The 22,604-nt window shown below is 45.8% G+C and overlaps 1 protein-coding gene across 16 annotated transcripts in view; it reads right to left on the bottom strand.

The window, feature by feature from the left end:
* The window catches only part of ADGRF5 (adhesion G protein-coupled receptor F5), a 101,330-nt gene that overhangs the window by 45,007 nt on the left and 33,719 nt on the right, over positions 1 to 22,604 (bottom strand). For all 16 annotated transcript variants that reach the window (XM_070586185.1, XM_070586188.1, XM_070586193.1 and 13 more), the window contains exons 2-3: positions 11,545 to 11,670; positions 5,556 to 5,610 (exon numbers count right to left, since the gene is read on the bottom strand). In XM_070586185.1, the coding sequence (XP_070442286.1) occupies positions 5,556 to 5,610; positions 11,545 to 11,646 (157 nt within the window). In that variant the 5' untranslated portion in view covers positions 11,647 to 11,670. The remainder of the gene's footprint in view (positions 1 to 5,555; positions 5,611 to 11,544; positions 11,671 to 22,604) is intronic.

The following is a 22,604-nucleotide window of genomic DNA, read 5'->3' on the forward strand; positions in this document are numbered from 1 at the left end:
CTGCATATGGTTGGGATCAGAGGCCCACTCTGCTCACAGGCCTCAGACAGGTTTCGGGTAGAAATGCCAAACCCTGTCCACCTCGTCTCTCCCAAACTTGAGGCCTTGAGAGCTTGGGAAAGTGATGCTGCCTGTCCCACCCCAGGCTACAAGGGACCCCGGAGGAACAGAGGGCTGGTCCCCCACCTCTGTGTGAGGGTGGATTTAGAGGCCTTCCATGCTCCTCTGGTGTGTCTGGGCCATCTGATTCCAGACAGTTTAATGTGTTTTCTTTTCCTCAGGCTCCTTCACCCTGGTGTTTTTGTCTGAATTTTTGTGACTCACTGATGCCCTGAGTGGAAGGTAGCACATTCCAAGTGTCATCAGTGTCACAGATGGAGGCCTATCGGGAGGCACAGCAGACACAAACCAACAAGGATTTCCCCTCTCCTTTCCCATAAATCACTGCCCGCCACACAGCACTTATCTCGGAGAGACATTTCTGGAAAGTTGGCCACAAACTGTGACAAGCAGTTCTGGGTCTTAATCACAGCTGTTTAAGCAAACAATACTATTTTTGCCTGGCAACTCTAATGGGAATTATGGCTTCTCCAAAGTCACAGGCTGAGTAGAGGCATAAATTAATCTCACACCTACAAAAGCATGAAGCCTGCTGACCCCGAAGAAATGAGGTAAGTGTGGTATTCTCTTGACCGGAGGGAAAGATGCTTCTGTATCACCGAAAATTTGGCTCTCTTCTTTCTCCCTCTTAGTCCTGTAGCAGGTAAATATTAAAAGTTGCCTGTTCTTCTGCTTGTTTCTTGATATGCTCTAGTAGGCAGCAATTTGGCAGCCTCATCTCCATCCTATTGTGTCATTGTCAGCAGATAGTCAAAGGATCTCGTTCTCCCTTTAGGTTTAGAAAGGTTTGTTCACATGAGGGAAAACCGCCAGAGCCCCAAGCTATGGCTTACCTGGCACGTGTGTGTTACCTGGCACAGGTTTGGTTGGAAGAGAGGGTGGGCAGCACTGTGTCACAAAACACTGGACTGTGAAGTCTGGAGAAAAGAGTCAACTCTACTAGCTTGTCATATACCCAAATCATCAAAGTCTGCCCCATACGAAATTCTTCTCCTAGTAAGAGGAAGAGAGTGGTGCAGGCTCCTTACTCTACAAAGCTGCTTTCAGAATCACGGAATGGACTCTCACAGGCAAGAGCCAGAAACACATGTTGAAAACCCTAACTCTTGACCATGAGCATGGACTTTGGAGAAAGAGGGAGCTGGGGTGGTCTGCCTTCTCACCTGGGTGGGCCATGCCACCTCTGTGAGCCATACTTTGCTCATCTGTAAATTAGGGATGATATTTTTTCTGCAGAATTGTTAAAGAGTTTGGATACCGTATGAAGACCCCCCCTAGCAAATTGTCTGGCATATCGTAGCCATTCTGAAATAGCAGGTAGAAATAATAACATTGATTATAATAAACGTAACGATTATATTCTATGCAGAGGTCTGCTGGTAGGTCAAGAAAAACTAATACATTTCCAATCAGGTCTCACCTTTGAGATAGCTAAACAAACAAACAACACTAATCAGAAATTAAAAGAAAAAAGCATTTCCAATATTGAAGGTCGACTCTAAAACCAAACCCACACATCAGGTCGAGAGCTCCCAGCCTTCCATCTTACTCTGCCACAACCACCAGCTGCTCAGAGCACTAAAAGCCACATGTTATCACAAGAAAGATTAAAGCCATGAAAACCCTAAAATCTGTTCCTCGATCTGGAAAATGCACAACAATTTCTGGGCCCAGATCAAAAAGGGCCAGCACAGCAGGGCTGCCAGGTCTGCAGAAACGTCAGGATTTCCACACAGGCAGCCAGCAATCCAATCCGGTAGGAGCCTCGCTCTCACTCAATAGGTGTGAAAAAGTCAGCACCTCCAGTGCAGGGTTAGGACATCTTGGATCTCCCTTTCTCAAAAAACTATCTCCTACCAGCCATTTCTTTTGAACCCAAAGAAGAACCAGTGGGGATTCTTCAGCTGAGGGTCCAAGACACATTCCCAATCAAGCTCAGAAACCTGGCGTGGAGGATTTCACCAATTGACAGCAAGGACACATTTGTGTTACTTCTAACCAGTAAGAAATTTCCACTTTCAGTCCCCTATGAAGATCACCCTTATGATTAAATTTTGAGCTTATTGGCAAATCTACAAGATTTTCATTTCAAGCCCGGTTTCTACTTGTGGTCTCCACATGCCTCAGTCACCCAGGTTTGCACGCTCCTGGAGTGTCACATGGACCATTCCTCCTCTTCACCCCCGGGTCAACTCTGTCTCCAAGCCCTTTTGATCCAGTTCTCAAAATGTCTTTCACAATATTCCCTTTGCTCCTTTCCCGTCTCACTCCCAGGGCCAGGGCCAATGATGGTCCACACTGCTGAGCATCCTCGTGGTCTCCTGGCACTGCCTTCGTCATCTAACTCATTCAGCCATAACCATCTGGCTGGTTTTCACTTTAGATGGCTTCCATCAGTCCCTTCTCTGTGCCAGCCCCTCAGCTGGTCTAGAATCCACTTCCCGGTATAATCAGGACGTAATTCTTGATGCTTTGACCCATTGTTATTTCCCTCTGCTCCCCAACAGCCACTCTGCTGGCACAGCCACACTTACTCTTGCCTCTGGCCTCTGGGTTTGTGCAGGCTGCTCTTCCCCAGCAGAGTTTTGAAATCGTTTTCCTAAAATGCTAACTCCTGTATCATGGCACCCATCCTCCTGCCTTCAGTAGTTACACAGGATCTTCTCTGTACCGGGAATATTTCAGGCTCTTTCAAATGCAATATTATTTGTATAAATAAGTCAATTGACTTTGTTTTTAATTTAAAAAATGTTAAAACAAAACAAACAAAAAACAAATAGACCCCTAGATAAACCTTTTAATGTTTTTAAAACTAATATGTACATAATATTATCTAATTCTCTCAACAAACCTGTAAAGTAATAACATATCTATATTTGCATGTGTATATATATGTGTGTGTGTGCTTGTGTGTGTGATATATATGAGATTAGAGAGAGAGAGAGAGAGATCTCAAGGGGCCAGTGAAGTCGTATAACTGACCAAAGTGACTTAGGGAGACATCCATAGTGCTCTGAGAATAGATACGAGTATAGATCCTACCTTTAAAGATGCTTCTGTCCCAAACCCTAAAGATTTGGTCTAGTGCCTCAAAAGGAAATTCCTTCTGGGAATTCTCCTTCTCTTGGAACCTTTGCTTGTCCCTTTCTGCCATTAAGGCTCCAGAAAGGGGGAGGTGTGTATGAGTGAAGGGGAATCCCACTCTGACAGTCAGAGCCTCATCCTACGTCCTTACTTAATTAACACACCGAGCAGAACCCAGACACCTCCGTGCGGCCTCTGCTGAATGTGATCCTCCCGTTGCTATCGTTCATGGATTTCCTGGAGAATAATGCTCTTGACTACAGCCGACATTCCGGGTGTCTCCAGCCTGGTGCCCAGGCCTTTCCATGACCACATCTTACTTCAGTGATTTTGTAAAAGTACCAAAGCCAATCCATCTTCTGCAGATGATGGGTTGAGTCATTAACACTTCCAAAATGACTCTTGAGGCCCAAGAGCACAGAGGACCATGGATAATAAACGGAAAACATGTTTTCACGGTGATTTATCATTGTCAGGATTGTTTTTAATGAAAGCATGCCTGGAAAAATTTTGGAATGTCAAATCCTTCTACAGAAGTGGTTCCCTCCCCAAGGGCTAACCTCTCACGATGTCACCATGGGTCATTAACAGCTGGGCTCAGAAGAGCAGGAAGATGTTCCTTTTACAGCTGTACGGTCACTGACTGCCCTGAGCAAGCTGGCAGCCTGAACCCTAGAAGCAGCTGGCAGAAATCTGAATCTAGAACTCCCCTGCAAATAATTTGATTTTAAAAAGAAAAGTCTTTCAAAATACCAAATGGGGACGTCTCCGAGCCTGATTTCTGTCACAGGTGCGGAAGGTTCAAGGGTTATAGGGATGGGGCAGAGGCAACGACACTTGCTTTAAAGCACAGATAGAGCAGACTGTGCTAGAGGCCACTTCAGGGAAGGAAGGCAGAAAGCGGGAGTGAGGCTGCCAGGGAGACATATAACAAGGCGGAAACAGAAAGGAATGGGAAGAAAGGGAAGAGAAAACGATCAGTGCTATGACCTTCCAATGAGCACTTCCAGAGCTGCATAAAATGCACAGGGCAACAGCTGGGTCTGGTTGCTGCCAGAGGGGCTCTCGCAGACACCTCTATCCTGACCACAGGGCAAGCCCACTCTCCTTGGAGCCTAGGGTCTCTTTCAGACCACACAACTGAATGGACCAAGTCACAGGATCACTGGAAAATGACTCGATCGCAATGATCTAGGTTAAGAAGTTTTACCTTCTACACAGCTGGTATAGCCACCAGGCCAGCAGACTCTTGGCCATAGGAATGTATTCTCTGAACCCGCAAAGGGGCAGCCATGACAGAGATGGCACTCTCTTCATTTGTTCACCCATCTATTGAGAAACCAGGCTACAGAGATGAAGAGAGTTCAGGGGACCTCATGTCTACTGGGGATGGCAAACAGGAAGCGAAGTAATTGCAATGCACTGGGACAGAGGTGCTACGAGAAAGTAGGAAGGACAATGGGAACCCAGAAAAGCAGCCCCTCCCTGTCTTACAGGAAAGATGGAAAGCCTTACAGGGCAGGAACCTACGGAAACTGAGGCTTAAGTCAGAGTGACCAAGCAAGCAAAGGGGGATGGTGGGTGGGGCACAGACTATGCGAAAGAGAACAGAAGGAGAGCAAGTGGGAAGAGCATGTAAGATCCAATAAGACTTGAGCAGGTGGCTGGATTTTATCTCCAAGGCAACTGGGAGCCATGATGGACTTTACACAGGGAAATAACAGAATCAGATTGATGCTTTTGAAAGGTTGCTGTGAGGGAAGTTGGAGGGTCTGGTCCTGGGAGAATCCAGCCTGCAGACGCACACCGACATCTGCCCAGGGTCCCGCATGTGGGACAGGACACCGAGGCTCTGTGTGCGAGTGTTCTCAGCTCACACCTGCCCGCAGCCTTCCACAGAGCAGAGCCCTGTATTTCCCAGACCACTTCTTTGGAATTTAGTGGGAAAATTGGAATGGGAGACAGAGGAGAAGGACTCGAGTCTAATGGTTAAGTTGATCCACAAAATAAAGCGCTGAGTGAGAAGTGAGAGGATATTGAAAAAAAAAAGGCTGCTGGGTGGAGGGTGGAGAGAAAGGTCTTTTGGTGGTGGGGGAGGGCAGCTAATGGGACAGCCCCGGGGAAATCTTCAGGATGTGAGGAGGGGGAGGAGAGGGGAGCTGTAATGTGTTGCTAAGATCCCTTTGATGTCATCTGCTGGTGCAGAGAATGGAGTTCCTTTGTAACTACTTCTAGAAACTGATCCCTGATATGCTTGAAGACCGAATTACGTGGATCGCAGTGTTTTGCAAAGTTACAGCAATTGTCACTTTTGACTTACAGGAAGAGATTGCCAAGCAGAGCTTGCCTACCTGCTCGTTTATGCCGTGGTGGCTCCTCCCCTGCTGGTTCGTGTCCACGGAGAATCTGAAGGGACATTTTAGAAAACTGTCAGTTAGTCTTAGAGCCATCCTCTCGGCACGGCTGTCTGCTCTTGCGCCTCGAAGTCTAGAGCTGAGCTTAGGGCTGCAGATGCTGGGTCAGCACCTCGTGCCCCCTGGATGCCTGGCAAACAGCAAAGGGTCGGGAAGATGAAATGGTGCCGCCTCGGCGGTGTGAGCTGGGAATCCACTTTTCACGGACAGTCTCTGGATCAAGAGCGGAAGAAATGACCATATCCGAGGGTCTCAGAGTTCCTGCAGTATGTGACCTGTCAGGAAATATAACTTATGGTGTTCTCAACTTGTGTTCTCTGCCCAGGACTTGAGCCCTGAGTCATTCCAGTGACCTTTTAGACGAGTCTCACGACCTCTTCTCAGCACTCAGCCTGTCCCCTCCCTAGAATTTCTGTGGCATTAGGGCTGTTTCAATTGTGCGCGCTTAGAAATGATTTTCTCCTGCTCTGGTCCTTTTTCTCCCAGATGGTTCTATTGTTGCTTTCTGTCGCAGGGGTTCAGAAAGCCAGCTCCAGAGTCGGCCGGCCTGGGTACAAGGCTGTGCCACTTACTAGCTTTGTGACCTTGGGGAGTTACTCATCCTCTCTGAGCCTCAGTTTCCTTTTCTGTACAATGGAATAATGATAGTACTGATCTCGCAGAATTGCTATGAGAATTAAGGGAACTGCAAGGTGGCACACAGTAGCCCTTAATAAACTTTAGTTACATCGTATAGTGCAAGGGTTAAGGGCAAGGACGCTGCAGACTTTGAGTTCAAATCCCAGATCTGCTAGAAAACGGCTGTGTGACCTTGGACAAGTTATTTAATCTCTCTGTGCCTCAGTACTCCCCTATAATACAATATAGAGATCAAAATAGCCTACCTATGAAGTTGTGAGGACCAGATGATTAATAAATATAAAGCACTGAGAATAGCGTTGGTGGCAGGAAGAGCTATCCAGGACGGGGCATCACGCTGTCCTGGGGGCGCCGTTCACACGGACCCCTCTGTCGGCCTACTGCCACTTGCTTCTTCTCGATGCAGCTCATCTCCTGTCATCCTATGGCTTCTTTGTTTAAGAACTGACATTGGCTGGCTTTGCCGTCAGGCTCACTGCCAGCTCTGCCGTAGGTAAGCTCGACCTGACGCGGGTTCCTGGCTCATCCTGCCTCCAGGTGGCTTCCCCGTCACGTGCTTCTCATTCCAAATCCCACTGAGGCTCAGCAGAGGGGCTCCACCTTTCTCAAGTCTCCCCAGGTAACCCCTGTCCTCCGGGGCGTGTCCTTTACCATGAACTCCACACACCTGTGAACACCACCCAAGGCAGTGCTCATTCTGCCATCTTTGGGATCTACCATTATTTTCTAGTTATCTCACATCATAATGATAACAAAAATAATAATTCCTAAGATGTGCTCAACACCCCGTGCCAGGCACTGTTAAGCGCTGGACGTGTACTTACTTACTTAATTCTCATGATAATCTAAGATGTAGATATTGTTTATCCACATTTCACTGATGAGAAAACACAGGCACAGAGAGGTCAAATAACTTGCCTAAGGTCACACAGCCTTTAAACAGCAGAGCCAGGACTTGAACCCAGCCAGCCTGGCTCCAGAGTCTGCACTTGCCCACACAGGCATTGCATCCTCTTATCAAGAGACACCCCTGAAAACTGTGAGTTTGTCTCAGTGACCCAATCTTTCTTCCCTAGCACTTTTTCTCTTTCTTTCTTTATTGCCTCCTCCTATCTCCTCCTTCTTTTCCATGACCAATACTAATGCCTGTAGGAACTGGAGAGAGATATGTACCTGATAGTTCATAAATGTTCCTAAAGAAATGCCTAGAGGAGTGACGGATGATGATTGGAGTGTCAAAAGCCCAGTTGCAGCTTCTTTTGCAGTGAGGTTATTTTAGCTGAACCAAAATGTGCAGGAACCAAGAAGGAACGGTCGACGCACAGGTCTGGTTCCTGCCCGGCTTCCCCTGGAGCCTGCTTTGGCTCTGTGCCCAGGCAGAAGGAAGGCACATCCCAGCCTCCATCCTCCCTCGGGCCTGTGGATGGGGAGGGGGCCCATCAGGAAGCTTTCTCTGTCCACTCTTCATGTGCCGCCTCTCTGTTATCTAGTGAGGATTCACAGCATTTTGTAAGAACAGCCTACTTCTTATTTTGAGCTCTGTAATCACTGGGGGAAATGGAGGAAAACTACATGGAAAGCAATAAAGCCTCTGATGAGTTCCCTGGTGGTGGGAGTGGGGTGGGGGTGAAGACCCTTGGCCCTCCCAGATTTGAGAGGATGCAAAGAGCTGCACTGCCAACTCATGGGGCCTGGATTTCAATAAGGCAAATCCTGGCGTCACACTGGGGATTGAATCCCCTTGCCTCTGCTTCTTCCAAGTGGGAGAAGTCATTCACTCATGCTAAGCATAAGTTTCTTACATTATGAAAAACAACGTGCCGAGGCACACCGATGCTGGTACCATCTCTGGCAGTGGTGTATGCCCGAGCATCCAGCTGGCTGGGGGCTCCCCAGGAGCCAGGCTTGCCCTCCAGACTCCTCAGGTCACTCCAGTTTGGGGAACTGAGACTCCAGCACTTGACTTCTCTCTTATACTCTGAGTGCTGAGGAGAATTCATAGGGGAGCATAGATCCCGCCAGGGGCCCCCAGCGCTCAGCTGAGCATTTGCTTCAGAGAAGACAACAAAGCCTCCAGTGGGCCTCCCACTGCTGGTCCATATAGAGGGACCCAGATGCATGTCTGAGCGACAATGGCCAGCTCCCTTCAGAGGGGATTTCCTGATGGCCAAGCTTTAGGCGGAAGACACAAGGTCACCAGTTCCAGGAAATGCCCCACCTGTTGGACATGATGATTTTACAAATCATTATGGGTATGGGGTGTGGCCTGGACAGGGACAATCAGTCAGGAATGAGAGGTGGCACTTTACGTGTAGAGAAGAAAATCCCTAGGGAACAGGATGACAAACAAGTTGGTCCCCAAAGACCTCAGCTGTCACCAGCTCTCACCCGTCCTCACCAAGACCCTGCCACTTACTCCTCTTTGTTTTGACCTGGAATCCCCAATTTAACCGATTTGCCTCCATGTTTCACCATGGTCTCAGCAAGAGTCCTGTTGGAATACTTCCTCACATAGGCGTATTAGCACAGGTCTATTTGTACTAGAATAGTAAAAATAACAACTAAATCTTAAGTACTTGCTCTGGGCTAGTCACTGTGCCAAGGCACACATGTACGAGAACGTGACTAAGTTTCCAAAGCTTGTGAGGGTCAGAGCCGGGCTTCAGACTCAGGGCTGGTGCCAAAGTTGAGAGTCTACCGCCTTCTGCTCAAAGTGTGGTTGTTGGAACAGAGACAAGAGCAACTTGTCAGAAACGCAACATCCAGGGCCCCGCCCCAGACTTCCTGAGTTGAAATCTGCATTTTCAGAGGGTCTCTAGGTGGATTTATGTGCACACTGAAGTTTGAGAAGCTACGGCATCACACTTCAAAAGCCCATCACCCCGTATTTGTACAATTCTGTTCACAGCAGCCGTGTTTGCAATAGCCAAGAGGGGAAGGCAGCCCAAGTGTCCAGCGATGGGCGAATGGATAAAACAAATGTGGGATATACGTACAATGGATGATTATTCAGTCTTAAGAAAGGAAGGAAATTCTGACGCATACGACAAGATGGATAAGTTTTTAGGACATTATGCTAAGCGAAATAAGCCCGTCAAGAGAAGACGAATGCTGTATGATTCCACTTATATGAGATACTTCAAGTAGTCAAATTCATAGAGACAGAGAGTCGAGTGGTGGTCGCCAGGAGCTGGGGAGAAGGGGAACAAGGAATTGTTGCTTCATAGGGTTAGATTTTCAGTTTTGTAAGATGAAAAAGTTCTGCAGGTTGGTTGCACAACGATGTGAATATATTTAACACTCCTGAACTGTACCCTGAAAAATGGTTAAGATGGTAAATTTTATGGGTATTTACCACAAATTTTTTTAAAAAGCTCATCACCACGTGTTGCGTGTAAAATGGTAGAAGGTCCACGTGGAGCCGAGTGGCAGCTGGGGGAGGTAGACGCCGTTGAGGCAAGCTTGAAAGCACCTCTCCAACGGGGGCTTAGGCCTTTGGGAAGCTATTGTGTACAATAGATCTGGGAAGCTATTGTATCCTGAAGGTTGATCTAAGGAGGAAAAGGGGGCCTCCTTGCAGGGAGGTGGGGTGGGAGCTCCCAGGAAGATGAAGTTTAAATTCCATTGGCAGCCCTGGGAGGTCACTGGCTTGTCCGCTGACCGGTCTGTGCCACCAGGCAGATGTGGGGGCTTTGTTAGGGCCACAGCGATGAGGGCCGACCTGGCACACTCTGGGGGCACTGCTGCAGCCATGAACATGAGGACACCCTGGAACAGAGGGAAAGCCACCCCCCTTGCTGAGACCCCCTCACGCTCTGGTTTTCTCCCTCATGCTAGGGTGACCAGAGTTCTGCAAGGACCATGGCTCCGCAGGAACGGCATATGTCTCCCGCGTATATTTCTACAAGCAACCTGCTGCGTGTGACTGCACGGGTTGCATCCTGCACACTGGAGTCTGGAAGAAGAGACACACAGAATCTACCTCCCAACTCGGGAGAGAAATAAAGGAAAAGACAAAGAAAACCCGGGTCAAACAAGGAAAGACACACAAACAGAAAGGAAGAAGGAAGTGCATGAAGTCAGCAAACAAAATCCTGGATGTAAGATCCAGCATTATAAATACGACATTAAATGTGAATAAATTATACTCCCCTAATCAAAGTCACATGTACTCAGATGATTTAAAAGAAAAAATAAAAACCTCAAACACGTATCATTTATAAGAGAACCATGAAAGTAGACTGATATATTAAAGGCTAAACAAAAAATAAAGGACAAAAATGAGGCAAAGCACAAATACAAAATCAGGATTGACACTGGAATAGGAGACAAAGAGTTAAAATGAAAAAGTACCAAGCGGGGCAAAAAGAGACATTGTACAATGCTAAAATCTACCAACGAAGCTCTAACAATAGCGATAGACTACAAAAAGGAGCACTAAAATTTCTTTTAAAAAAGTCAGTAGAAAAAACTACCATTACAGTAGGAGAAATAATAACAGCAAACAGTGACATAGCATTTATGACATGCCTGGCACTGGTCTAAGGCCTGTTATAAACATTAACTAATTTAATTCTCGTAGCCGTCCTAGGACATCAGTACTATTATTGTCATTGTGTTACAGATGAGGAAACTGAGACAGAGAGAGAATTACATCTGTCTCCCAAGATTTCATAACCAGTATCACACCCTGTCTCTGGCGCATGGAGTAATCTAAAGGAGGAAGATCCCAATAGTTTTCATAAAGCTTAAGGAGGAGCATTGTATCCCTTAAGTTAAGCTCCACTCCCATTATCTTCCCAAAGGCAAAATGACCTGGATAATTTGTCAGGCAACAGCTCAGATGCTATCTATGGCCCCTACAGCTATATCAATCTGTGATGGTGACACACACACAGATTAATGTCTTTTGAAATGTGTTCTAGTCTGATGCTCAAGTTAAAATGAATCCTTTGGGAACATATGTCCTTCTCAGTCCTCAAAATCTGCCCTATAGTCGTTGCCGTCAGTTTCAGAGTGGAGCTTCAGGCCTAGAGGCGGCAATTTACTTAAGGACGGAATCCTGGGGGACGTTCCCTGGGTACCACCCACCACTGCTTTCAGAGTAAGGCAAGTTGTAGACCAATTGATCCTCAAATCCGTTTATGCTCACCACTCCCGCCCCTCATGTGCAACATTTTCTCAAAGGCCCTAAAAAAATTTTTTTAAAGCAATTTCCGTCTGTGATATTCCCAGGAAATCAGAAAAATGCGACAGGGAAAAATACAGCAGACATGGATTTACTCACCGAAGGATGAACAATAGACTCTAAATTCAAGTTCAGCGTAGCTTGGGAAGAATAAATCACAATAATCATGAAGCACAGAGTGGTTCTCCTTGGGGATTTCATTTCTTCAAGTTTGAGATCCTTTGCCTGAAATGGAAATATGGTGGTTTAGAGAGAGAGCAATTTATTTATCAAACACTGGAAGAACTAGCAAACCCTGAAGGTCACACTACAAAAAGACCTTTTTATAGAGGGGAGAAAGGATGGGGCATAAAGGTATGGCACTATAAAGAGGAGTCTGCTCCCGACCGCTGAGTGAGGAAATGATAATGTCAGGGGGGTGGAGTTGGGAGGATGGAGGATCGTTCCTGTAAACAGGACAAAGGTGGCAGATATTTGGGTACATTTCCTTATACATGGAGAATGAAAGAGAGAAGGAAAGAGAAAGGAGAAAGAAGAGAGAAGAGAAGCAAGGAAAAAGGGAAAGACCACTCAGAAATATTGCCAACATTGTGATCCAGTACACATCATACAGAAACAAAAAGATCCAGAGAACAATACTCAGCTTTGCTACAGGCAACACACTCTGATATTTATAATTCTAGTCTATCTTAACTTACTCTATCTTTTCTTTTAATTCTGGTAGCAACCCATTAAATTGACTTTGATTATTTGCTATTTATGTCAATGAGCTTTGTTATTTTTTTGTTTGTATTAATGGGCTACCAGCCATTAGTACAGGAATTTACCTGGACTACATCATAAAAATATAAGTTGTATCTTATAGTCTTTGATCATATTATAGTGTACAATACAGAATATTATATCATAATATATATCCCATCTTATGTATTGATTATTGACAGCTATCTCTTTATAATGACGGTGATGAAAATGAATTATTTTGGTGACCAGAGTACTCATTGTTTCAGTTAAAAAGTAGGGCGCCAGATGGAATCACCCCGACCCTTGTAGGTCTGGGTACCAGGACAGACTACTTTGTGCAGACTCCTTTCCCTACTGACTTTTCCATGTCTGTGTATCCTTGTGAAAAGAGCACTAGGCCACGAGACAGAAGACATGGGCTAGGATGCAGGATTACTCCAACTGTGCTTTCTTGAATAAGTCACGTTTTCTCTGAGTTCATGTCTCCCCATCTGTGAAATGGAGATCATTATATCTCCTCTCATTCTCTCACAGAATTTCCTGAAGCTCAAATGTGATTAAAAGCCATGAAGAGCTCCAGGGACGAGGAATGCAATGGTTTTCTCCGATTGTTAGTGGAATCCAGAGGGCAACCACCAGGAAGTGCAGGCCTTGGCCCAGACATTGCAGGGAGCGCCAGGGGACCGTGGCCAGGATAACACAGATGATAGCCAAGATTTATATGCCAGGGAGAATTGTGTTTTAATCACCAGCTGCTGGCTGCCTCCTTTTCCTCTTCCCCAGTGGAAAAGAGAGAAGCATAAGGCCCTGGAAAACTGATCTAATTTGCAAATCTGGCAATCCAATACATTTTTAAAATTCTGGAACTCGATGGCTTTTGGAAAATACTTTGCAATTTAGGTTACGGGAACAGATATTTAAAACCAGATGCATCTGCTGTAGGGAAATCATAGCAACTTAGTGCTAAGTTCTCTGTTAGAATTCTCCTCTCTTGTTGGCTTTGTGGGCATCGGGCAGGCTGATTTAGCCTGGTGATAGCAACTGTTTCTGAGATGAATCAAGTATTTAGGAGGCAACATAATCTTCTCAGGTCCTGACTTAGTGCACTGGAACTAGTTGGTTCCAGATGGAGGCAATTAATAAGGGGATGAGACTTAGACATTGAACGCATGGTGAATGAGCCTCCCTTAGTATATGACACCCAGGGAGGGACTCAGGTATTAGCAGGACTAGGGCTGACTCCATATCTTTCCACTATTTCCCGTTGTTGACTTTTTCATCAAACTTAGCAAGAATTATAACATCCTCAAAAGGTTATATCTAGTCTTTTTGTGTAGGCCACCAGCCAATACTGTCCACTGTACCCATCTTCCCCCAGCTGCTCCTGAGACCGTTCTTGATTAAATTAATATTTTCTCTGTCGACCTATTTAGTGACAACAAAATCACAAATCAATAGAAGTAGAGATAGCAGGAGGACCCTACTCTGGGCAGGAGAGTATTCTCTGGATTCAGAGGATTGACAACAGCTATGTATAGTCATCAGTTTCACAGCAAAGGCGAGGGGCTCTCCACTTGAAAGGAGAATGGTACCACTTGGAGGGAGAGGTAATATTCAAAACATCTGACAACCAGGATGGCATGAGCGACCCCTTGGAACAGTGATGCCAGCTGAAGATCAGTTCAAATTTTGAGGTTGCCACTACATTTCAGGAGAGATCTGAAGAGAAACTTTTCTTACCTATATCAATAATCTGTCATTAACCCTCCAGCTCACAGCTGTTCTCATCTGTGAGGAAGCCAGTGGAGGCTCTTTAACTTGGCTAATGGGGGAAAAAAATCCAAATTCATCCAGTTAAAAGCATGGAGCAGCATCCACATTCGAGGCAATGTATCTTCCAGTAGGGACCCTTTAATTGTAAATCCCTCAGAAGTTCACATTTATTCTAAATTCCTGTAGTAAATGGCAGACAACAACTAAGAGACACAGAGACAGAGGCTTTTTGGGAATGAGGTCAGATCATTTTCTTTCTTTCTCACAATTATAAATCCTGGACGCTCTCTATGAAAATTCACAAACCTGTATGAGTTGGCTGTATCTTAGAAAAGGCTGGGAAATATGATCTCATGCCCAATACTAACCCCGTGGTGATGAGCAACTTCCTGGTCCCCTCTGACTCTGTTTTCCTGTCTGTGAAGTTGGAAGAGACAAGACAGCGAAATCAAGCACCCTGACGTCATATGCCAGGAATCAGTCATCAGGATTCTCAGCCGCACTGCATTTAGAGGACAAGGGTCTGGGTTCCTTGTAGCATCTATAACAACGTCCTCTTGCTGAGTGGTTATGCACCAGGAACTGTCCTGTGAAACTGGCCTGAAACAAACATATCAGGGAACTGTTCTGCCTGATCTTATAAATAACCAGTACTTAAGACCAACTGCTCCCCCAGAAACCCTTCATCAGTCTTGACCTGCCCAGACTTTCTTGGGGCTGAGAGGAGTAAACAGGCTTGTATGCCTGGCAAGTTTAGGAGCATGTTCACAAAATGACCACATCTGTGTGATCTGATGCCCCAGTGTCATCATCAGATTGTGATTCCAAGCCACTTCTAAATGGAGCAATAGTGGGATTCTTTCTGGAAATGATTTACTTCCTAAGCTCTACACACCTCTGCCTTCCCATGCTCTCTGGTGTCCTGGCCCCTCTCCTCTGGGGAGCCCAGCCTTGATGCTCTCCTTGAGTCCTCTCGGGGAGGAGGAAGGTAAGAGGTGAAAGAGAGCCCATGTGTGACCAGCCTCTGCCCAGGTGCCTCCAGTCCAGGGTTCCTCTCCCAGCTTTAGCCCATCACACAGCCCCTCCGCTTAGCATCACCAGGTACCACCAGCCTGGAAGGAAGTTCCCTGGAGTATTTGTGCCTCATCTGCTTCAGTGGTTCTTATCCTGGCTGAACATCAGAGCAATCACCTGGGGAGTTTCTTTTTTCATTTGTTTGCTTGTTATTTTAGTATCACTTCAGACTAACTGAATTAGAATTTCTGGGGGGTGGGAACTGACGGTCTGTATCCACTCCAGCTGTTTCTGATGTATAGGGAGACTTGAGGTCTGCAGATCCACATTTTCAGCACTCTGTTGCTCTTTGCACGTTACCCTGCACATCTCTGGCACTTTCCATCACCAGCCTATAGCTCTCCCGCTACTAAAGGAACTACGTGGAAACCGAATCTTGAGGGGGATGCATTTAGGAGGCAATCAATCAACGGTAGATGAATGAATGGATAAATAGGAGTAGGGACTCAGAGGTGATCTTCTCAATCATTTTTGATGCATTTCAATAGCCCAGGTTGTTATTTGAGACTGTTCTGTATCTCACGTAGCATCAAATGTGTTGCATGCTTAGGGACCAACAAACACAGGCTGCTTGTTCTAGGCCCCAAGTTGTGCTCTGCATTCACATGTTAAAAAGAGTCACAGTCCTTGCCCTCAAGAAGCTCAATCTCATTGGGAAGGCATGAAGCATACAGTTAAAGAAACATAGACTGAAAGGAAAATGTAAGCTTAAAAGACACTGTTTACTAAATGCCTCCTGAGTACCGGGCACAGTGCTAAGTGCAATAAATATGTTAACTCACTTAATTTGCCTCTCACAATAACCCTGTAAGGCAGGTATTTCAATCCTAATTCATAGATGAGAACGTGAAGGCACAGAGAGGTTACAGAACTTACCCAGGCTGCCCAGCTAGCGAGTAACGGAGGGAGATCGGCACCCAAGTTGGCCTGTCACTGAAGTGAGCTGCAGTGTGCACCTGACAAGCATGACTGGAGCTGAGGATGAGGGGGAAGTCGGGTGAGCTTGGGAGTGACCAGCATCATTAGCCTGACCCTGAAGGATGGGCAATGCTTCGACGCATAATGGAGAAAGAGAAGAGAATTTCAGGCAAAGGAGAACAGCACAAGCAGAGGCAGTTGTCTCTGTTTCAAAGGGAACACAGCAGCCCAAAGGGTGATGTTTGGAAGTCCCCCGAGCCACGTATAGAGGTTTCCTTGAGCAGCTCGTCCAACCACTGGGATGTGGCTCAGCCATGATGGGCAAGAGGACATTGTTCTCCTGAACAACCACCGTCACCAAAGAAGGCAGAGCTGTTTTGGCTCTGACTTGGAAAGAGAACGAATTCGCTGCCATTAGGGCTCTGGTGGGTACCCGCTCCTGGTAGCAGACTGTAGCGGAAAGAGCAGCGGCTCTGAAGCCAAACAACCTTGTGTTCGATTCCCACTCCCCCGCTTAGTAGCTATGGGCCAGACACTTAACCCCACTGAGCCTCAGTTTCCTGCCGTGAATAACGTGGATCGCAGCACCCGCCTTGCAGCATTGTGAAGATTAGAGATCGTGCCTACGAAGCTCGAAATGCCCTGGTCAGAGGTGGAATTTGCTATGGGCTGAGTTACGTCCCTCCAGAATTCATTTTAAAGTCCTAACCCCCAGTATCTCAGAATGTGACCTGATTTGGAGAAAGTGTCTTTAAAGAGGTAATTAAGCTAAAATGAGGTCGTTAGGGTGGGCCCTAATCCAATATGGCCAGTGAACTTAGAAGAAAAGGAGACGAGGAGGCGGACACACACACAGGAAGGACAAGAACCTCCAGAATTGCGAGAAAATCAATTTGTGTTGTTTAAGCCACCCAGCCTGTGGGACTTTGTTCCATCGCTCCTAGCAAACTAACGTAGAATTCAATAAGAATGACACCTCCTTTTATCTTTTATCATTTAAAAAGGGTGAGTGTGGACCTCTGGTCTGCTGCTGAGTATTTATTGTTTGTTCTGGGTATGTTTTTATGAAAACTGAAAAATGAATTCTTGGTGCGTCTGAAAAGAGCATAAAAACGTAGACAATCAGAACTGGAAGGCAAGTTAGAATTCATCTCTAGTTCGAGCCCCCCCCCCCCACCGCCCCCTCCCCCCCCCCAGACACACTCCTTAGTCTTTCAGATGAGAAAACTAAGGACAAGGAAGGGCTGTGTGTCTCAAAGGCAGCTAGGGCCTGAGTCAGTCAGGACTCAAGAGATCAACCAAGGATTCTGGATAATAATATTGTCCTACAGCCAGGCAAGCCATTTATGATAGGATTATGGAGAATAATGGTCTTCAATAATGATGATGACAATGATATAGATCCCTGTCATTTATGGGTGCTCGCCACATTCCAGGCATGGTGCTAAGCTCTCTCCAAAGATTGTCATTGGACCCTCTCAACGATCCTATGGTACAACTAAATTATCCCCACTTCTCAGATATGGAAATGGAAGGTTAGGAGGATAAATAACTCGCCAGGGCCACACAGCTAATATATGGTGGTGGCAAAATGATAAACTAAGCAGTCTATTCCACTGGGGAAAAGGTACCATTTGGGCCACGAGATCTTCTTGGTGGGTTATCAATAAGAATAAATGGAAAACTTTCTCTATATGGGTATTAAACCAGGCAACCAGAAACATGAGTTCTAGCCTTGCTTTGCCACTAATCAGCTGTGTGACCTATGGCAAGTCACTTCACCTCTCAGTTTTCTTATCAGCAAAACTACACTCAGTGACGTAAAAATTGGGGTGTAGGAGTTGGCCTCTGAAGGTCCCAGTACTGTTCAAAGAGTCTAAAATTGCTCATCATTATTTCAAATCCAACATAACCTCACACAGGCTTCTGAGCCTAATCATAATCATCTGTTGCATTTATCCAGCCCACCTCTGATTAACTATACACTCCAGGCCTTCACTGGCCCTCACACATGCCATTGTGATGGCTTCCGTTCTCTTCCTCTCTGCCTCAACGTCTACTTGGAGGCAAGACCCATCTTCCAGAAGTGCTCTTCTCATGTGCCACTCTCTGCTCAGCTCCCCACTGCTTTCAGAGTAAAGGCAATCGCTTTACTGATACTCCAGGCCCTCCACGACCTGGATTTTATTTTTCAGAGCTGGTGTATTTAATAAGCATCTGTCATATTTTCACTACTGAAGCTGGTTGCTTTTTCGTAATTTAAAATAGTGCAAGAGATTTTCCAGTGTTCATGCAAAAGTAAAAATACAAAAACTAATCTTTGAGAATTAATCCCGGGGACAGGGAGAAGTAGTTATTATTATCAAATTATTTTTAAGTGTTTGGCAAAGATGAAATAATGCTGCCATTTACTTGGTTTGTTAATCTCCGTCTTGTCTTGCCCTTAAGCCCTATGAAAATCACTGTATATTCAAATTCTATCCACCCCTCAATGTCCAGGCAAAAGGCCACGTTCTGGCTGGAGGTTCCCTGATCTGTTCAGCTATAAATAGAGGCTACTTCCTCTGAACACCCCCTCTTAATCTAGACCCTTAGCCTTCCTACTTGTGTTATATTCATTACTGTAATTGTTACATGAAACAAACCTACTGATTCCCCCACTCATGCGCTCATCCGTGCATTCACACACTGGACAAACATTTATTAAGTCCTGCTAGGTGCCAGATGCTCTGCTAGGTGCAGGGGAAGTGGAAAAAAAACAAGAGAATGGTCCCTGTCTCCACAGAGCTTAGAGTCTAATGGAGTAGATGACGTTAATAAAGGATCAATTACTCAACTCGGTGTTTAACTATGATTGTGAAAGTTCTACATGGGAGAATAATGACAATACAAATATTTGTCGTGCACTTACTCTGTGCCAGGCACTGGCTTGAGCACTGACTATCTTAAACCCTTTGATCGTCACAACAATTCCAATGAAGGGGTGCTAGGACAATGTCTAATTAACAGTATGAGATCAAATTAACTGAGTCACAGAGTGGTTAAATACTTGCCCCAAATCACACAGCTGGTAGGTGGCAGAGCCAGAATTTGAACCTAGGAAGTCTCACTGCAGAGCCGATCCATTTAACCACTGTGCTGAAGTCTCTAATAGAGCCTGGTGAGAGGCTAGTCTTGGGAACTTGTAGAAGTTGTCCAGCATTGGGGATCTGTGGAAGGTGTCCCAGAGGAAGTATGCAATTGAGCTGAAATCTGAAGCATGAGTTAGAGTTACCCGAAAACAAATGGGCAGGTGACAGGGAGGGGAGGAAGAAGGTTCCAGGCAGAAAGAAGAACATGTGCAAAGGCCCTGAGGTGGGAAAACACATGGCAAATTTGATTTGTCTCAAGCATGCCAGAGGGGCTGGAACACCAAAAGGGAGCAGGAGAAGGGTATGAAATGGGGCTGGTGAGGTGAGCAGGAGCCAGGACAGGCAGACCTTGTAATTGCAACCACAGGAGTAGGTAAGACTGATTAAGAAGACAGTAGAGAGAGTAGAGAAGAAGGCCTATGACCAAGGTTCACAGAATTCCAATAATCAATTGATGGGGCTCAGGGCAGGCCGCCCCAAGATGTGCCACTCTGGTATGCAGACTATTTCTAGCTGAAGACAATAAAGGCTCAGACTCAGCAGAACATTCGACATTTCCCTCCTAACTGCCTAAAAGAAATTTAAAATAAAGGCCTGTCCCCAGGATAGGCCATCACCATACATAACTTTGGGTTCTGGTAGACTGGGAGGATCCTTGCTAAGCCCACTCTTATCAAAGTTCTATTTACCAAACATTTGCTTTTCCATTTCCATATGGGTTGCCTTCCTCCCCTTTGAAGCCCCAAACCACTATCCCAAACATCCTCCTTGTCTGTAGCTGAAGATACTTAAACAGGCAGCCTTGGCCAGTTGGCTGAGTTGCTCAGTTTGCCTGAGCCTCTCCCATGTATACATGTTATAAAGCTTTGTTTAATTTTCTCCTGTTATTCTGTTTCATGTGAATTTAATTCGTTGTCTGGCCAGAAGGACCCAGAGTGGGTAGAGGAAATATCTTCCTCCCCTACACAATCAAGGAAGATGATAGAGGCAAAATGTTTGGTAATGGGAGACCACAGAGGCAGGAGGGAAAAACGGCTAGTAGTGAGTCTAGAACAAGGGAAGGCCAAGTTTCAAGAAGCAGAGTATGGTCAACGATGTCCAGTGGTGCTAAGAGGTCCCTTAAGGAGTGGACTGAGATTGCCCACTGCATTTAGAAACATGCTGTGTTCTTAGTAAGTGGGATCTCACTGGGGTATGGGGGAAGAAGGCACATTGGGAAGAGTGTAGAGTGTGGGAGGTGAGGACCTAGAGAGGGTGAGCACATAAAACTCCAGAAATTTGGTTGCAAAGTGGAGCAGAGAGAGTGGAGAGTCTTCCCATGGATAACCTGCTTGGCTTTCACGTCATACACAGTATGTGCTGTGATATACACGGTTTTCTTTTTAAAAGGTACTAATTGTATTGTGTGGTAGGACAACATCAAGGAAATATCAAGAGGAAACCATACCTCCCACTAAACCTTGGCCAGTGGCTGGCTGACTAGACAAAAAAGAAGCCGAGGGCATATCTCCCTACGCCCTGCTCCCTGTGTTCTGGGGTACAGTCCATAAGCTCAGGAAGCTTTTGTGTGTGTGGGGGGGAAGACTGGCCCTGAGCTAACATCTGTGCCCATCTTCCTCTATTTTATATGTGGGACACCTGCCACAGCATGGCTTGATGAGCAGTGTGTAGGTCTGCACCTGGGATCCAAACTGGCAAACTCCGGGGTGCCGAAGCGGAGGGTGCGAACTTAACCACTACGCCACCAGGCCAGCCCCTCAGGCAGCTACTTTTAAAACGTGTACTTCTCATCAAAATAGAGACTAGGCGAGAGACTGGAAATAGATATCCCATATATCATTCTACTACTAGAGAATAATTGAAAGCAGAGTTGATGGCAGATGATGGATGGTAATACCAAATTTCAGGAGGAATTTCATAGCAAATTTCACCATGATTATTACTCTTTGTTCATCTCTAGAAGGCACAGGGTTACAATAAGGATAGGATGTCTTCAGTGAGCTCCCTCCTGAATTGTAGAAATACAGATTAAAAATCCTCCAGTATAACTTCAAGAGCCTGTCTTCAGAGATCTGTATTTTCAACGGCAGTGGACCACTTAATAAGAGTTATCTTTGCCGACCTTATTCAATTAGATGACTCATCCCTCACACATGCAGAACTATAAGCTAAATATTTATTTAACACAAACACGAAACACAATACCAATTAAAGAACTGCCTTGAAAAATGCTTCTCTATTTAATTTTCCTTTGCCTTGAAACAAGGTCCTGCAGCAGCATTGTGTCAGGGTGGCTCAGCGCTATCAGATTACAGAGGAACGTTTGTTTGTACACAATGGGGGCAAGTTTTCCAAAACTTGGAAACACATGTGTGCAGCGTTGATAACATTTTATGCTTCTTTCTTGTTGTAAATCACTGGAGGATTTGAACCTTTAAGCAAGAGATTGCCATCTTTAGGAAAACACTGCGTTCCTAACTCTGCTCTTATCTTTTCTATCTTGCTACTTTCTGTGACCATATGAAGGGATTTCCCTAAGCCCTGGCCAAACAATGCTGGGGGTGCATTCCCTTTGGGATGGAGGGTGGCCGTGTGGTTGGCTGCAGTGCTGATGGCACGTCAGAGCCCTTGGGTGGAGGTTTGGTCCTTAAGTTCTGTGGTTCTACCCTTTATCAGATGAATTTCAAAATGACACTGGAGTATTTTAATAACAATAATGGACCAATCAGAGCAGTCTCTGGTCACTGTGCAGGATCAGGGGCCTGAGGGCCTTCATTGCTAGACAGTGGGGAGTGTGTGGGAGGTTTCCAAGGCGAGGGGCTGGGAAGCTACGGCAGAGGTGGGTGGAGGGCACTCTGGGCCCTCCGGGGGCAGCTGTTTACCACTTGGTTTAAAATAGTCCAACATTTTAATAATCGGCAGCGCCATCCTCCCTGTTGTCTCCTCCTTTCATGCCCTCATCCACTCCATCTCCCTGAGACCAAGCATTGCTGTCTTCGGCCAGCGACTTCACTTCTCTTAAATTGTCTTTCCCCCCTAGTGATTACGTTAGACTTTAAGAAGAATGTGTGTGTACTATTCAAAATGAAAAAGATGTTATTTTTTTTTTTTTCCAAATATACAGTACCCTGAGAAGTCATGGCCATTCCAAGATTTCCTGAATCTGGACATTCTGCCCAAATGAAGTCCTCACCTCATTATGAAAAGTATGTTCTAAAGGAAAACCTGATGACATTCTTCACTAGTCCTCATCCTCCGTGGTTTCTGACGTCATTTAGGGCCTCCTCCTTTGTGGCACCCCCTTTTCCCTCTCCTGTTCTCTCATCCCTCCAGTTTTTGCTCATTTCCCTCCTCCTTCTACGATTCCATCCTCCTCTTCCTACAACCGTCTCACTGAGGTCCTGCGAAAACCACTCCTGGGTCCTTGGCTTATCTCTCTTGACACCCTTTCTCTTAAGGAGCTTGTCCACTTCTAGAGTTTTAATTATTGATTTATGTGACAATTCCCAAAACTGTATG

The sequence above is a fragment of the Equus przewalskii genome, chromosome 19 (assembly GCF_037783145.1).
Source record: "Equus przewalskii isolate Varuska chromosome 19, EquPr2, whole genome shotgun sequence".
In the NCBI taxonomy this organism is placed as follows: domain Eukaryota; kingdom Metazoa; phylum Chordata; class Mammalia; order Perissodactyla; family Equidae; genus Equus; species Equus przewalskii.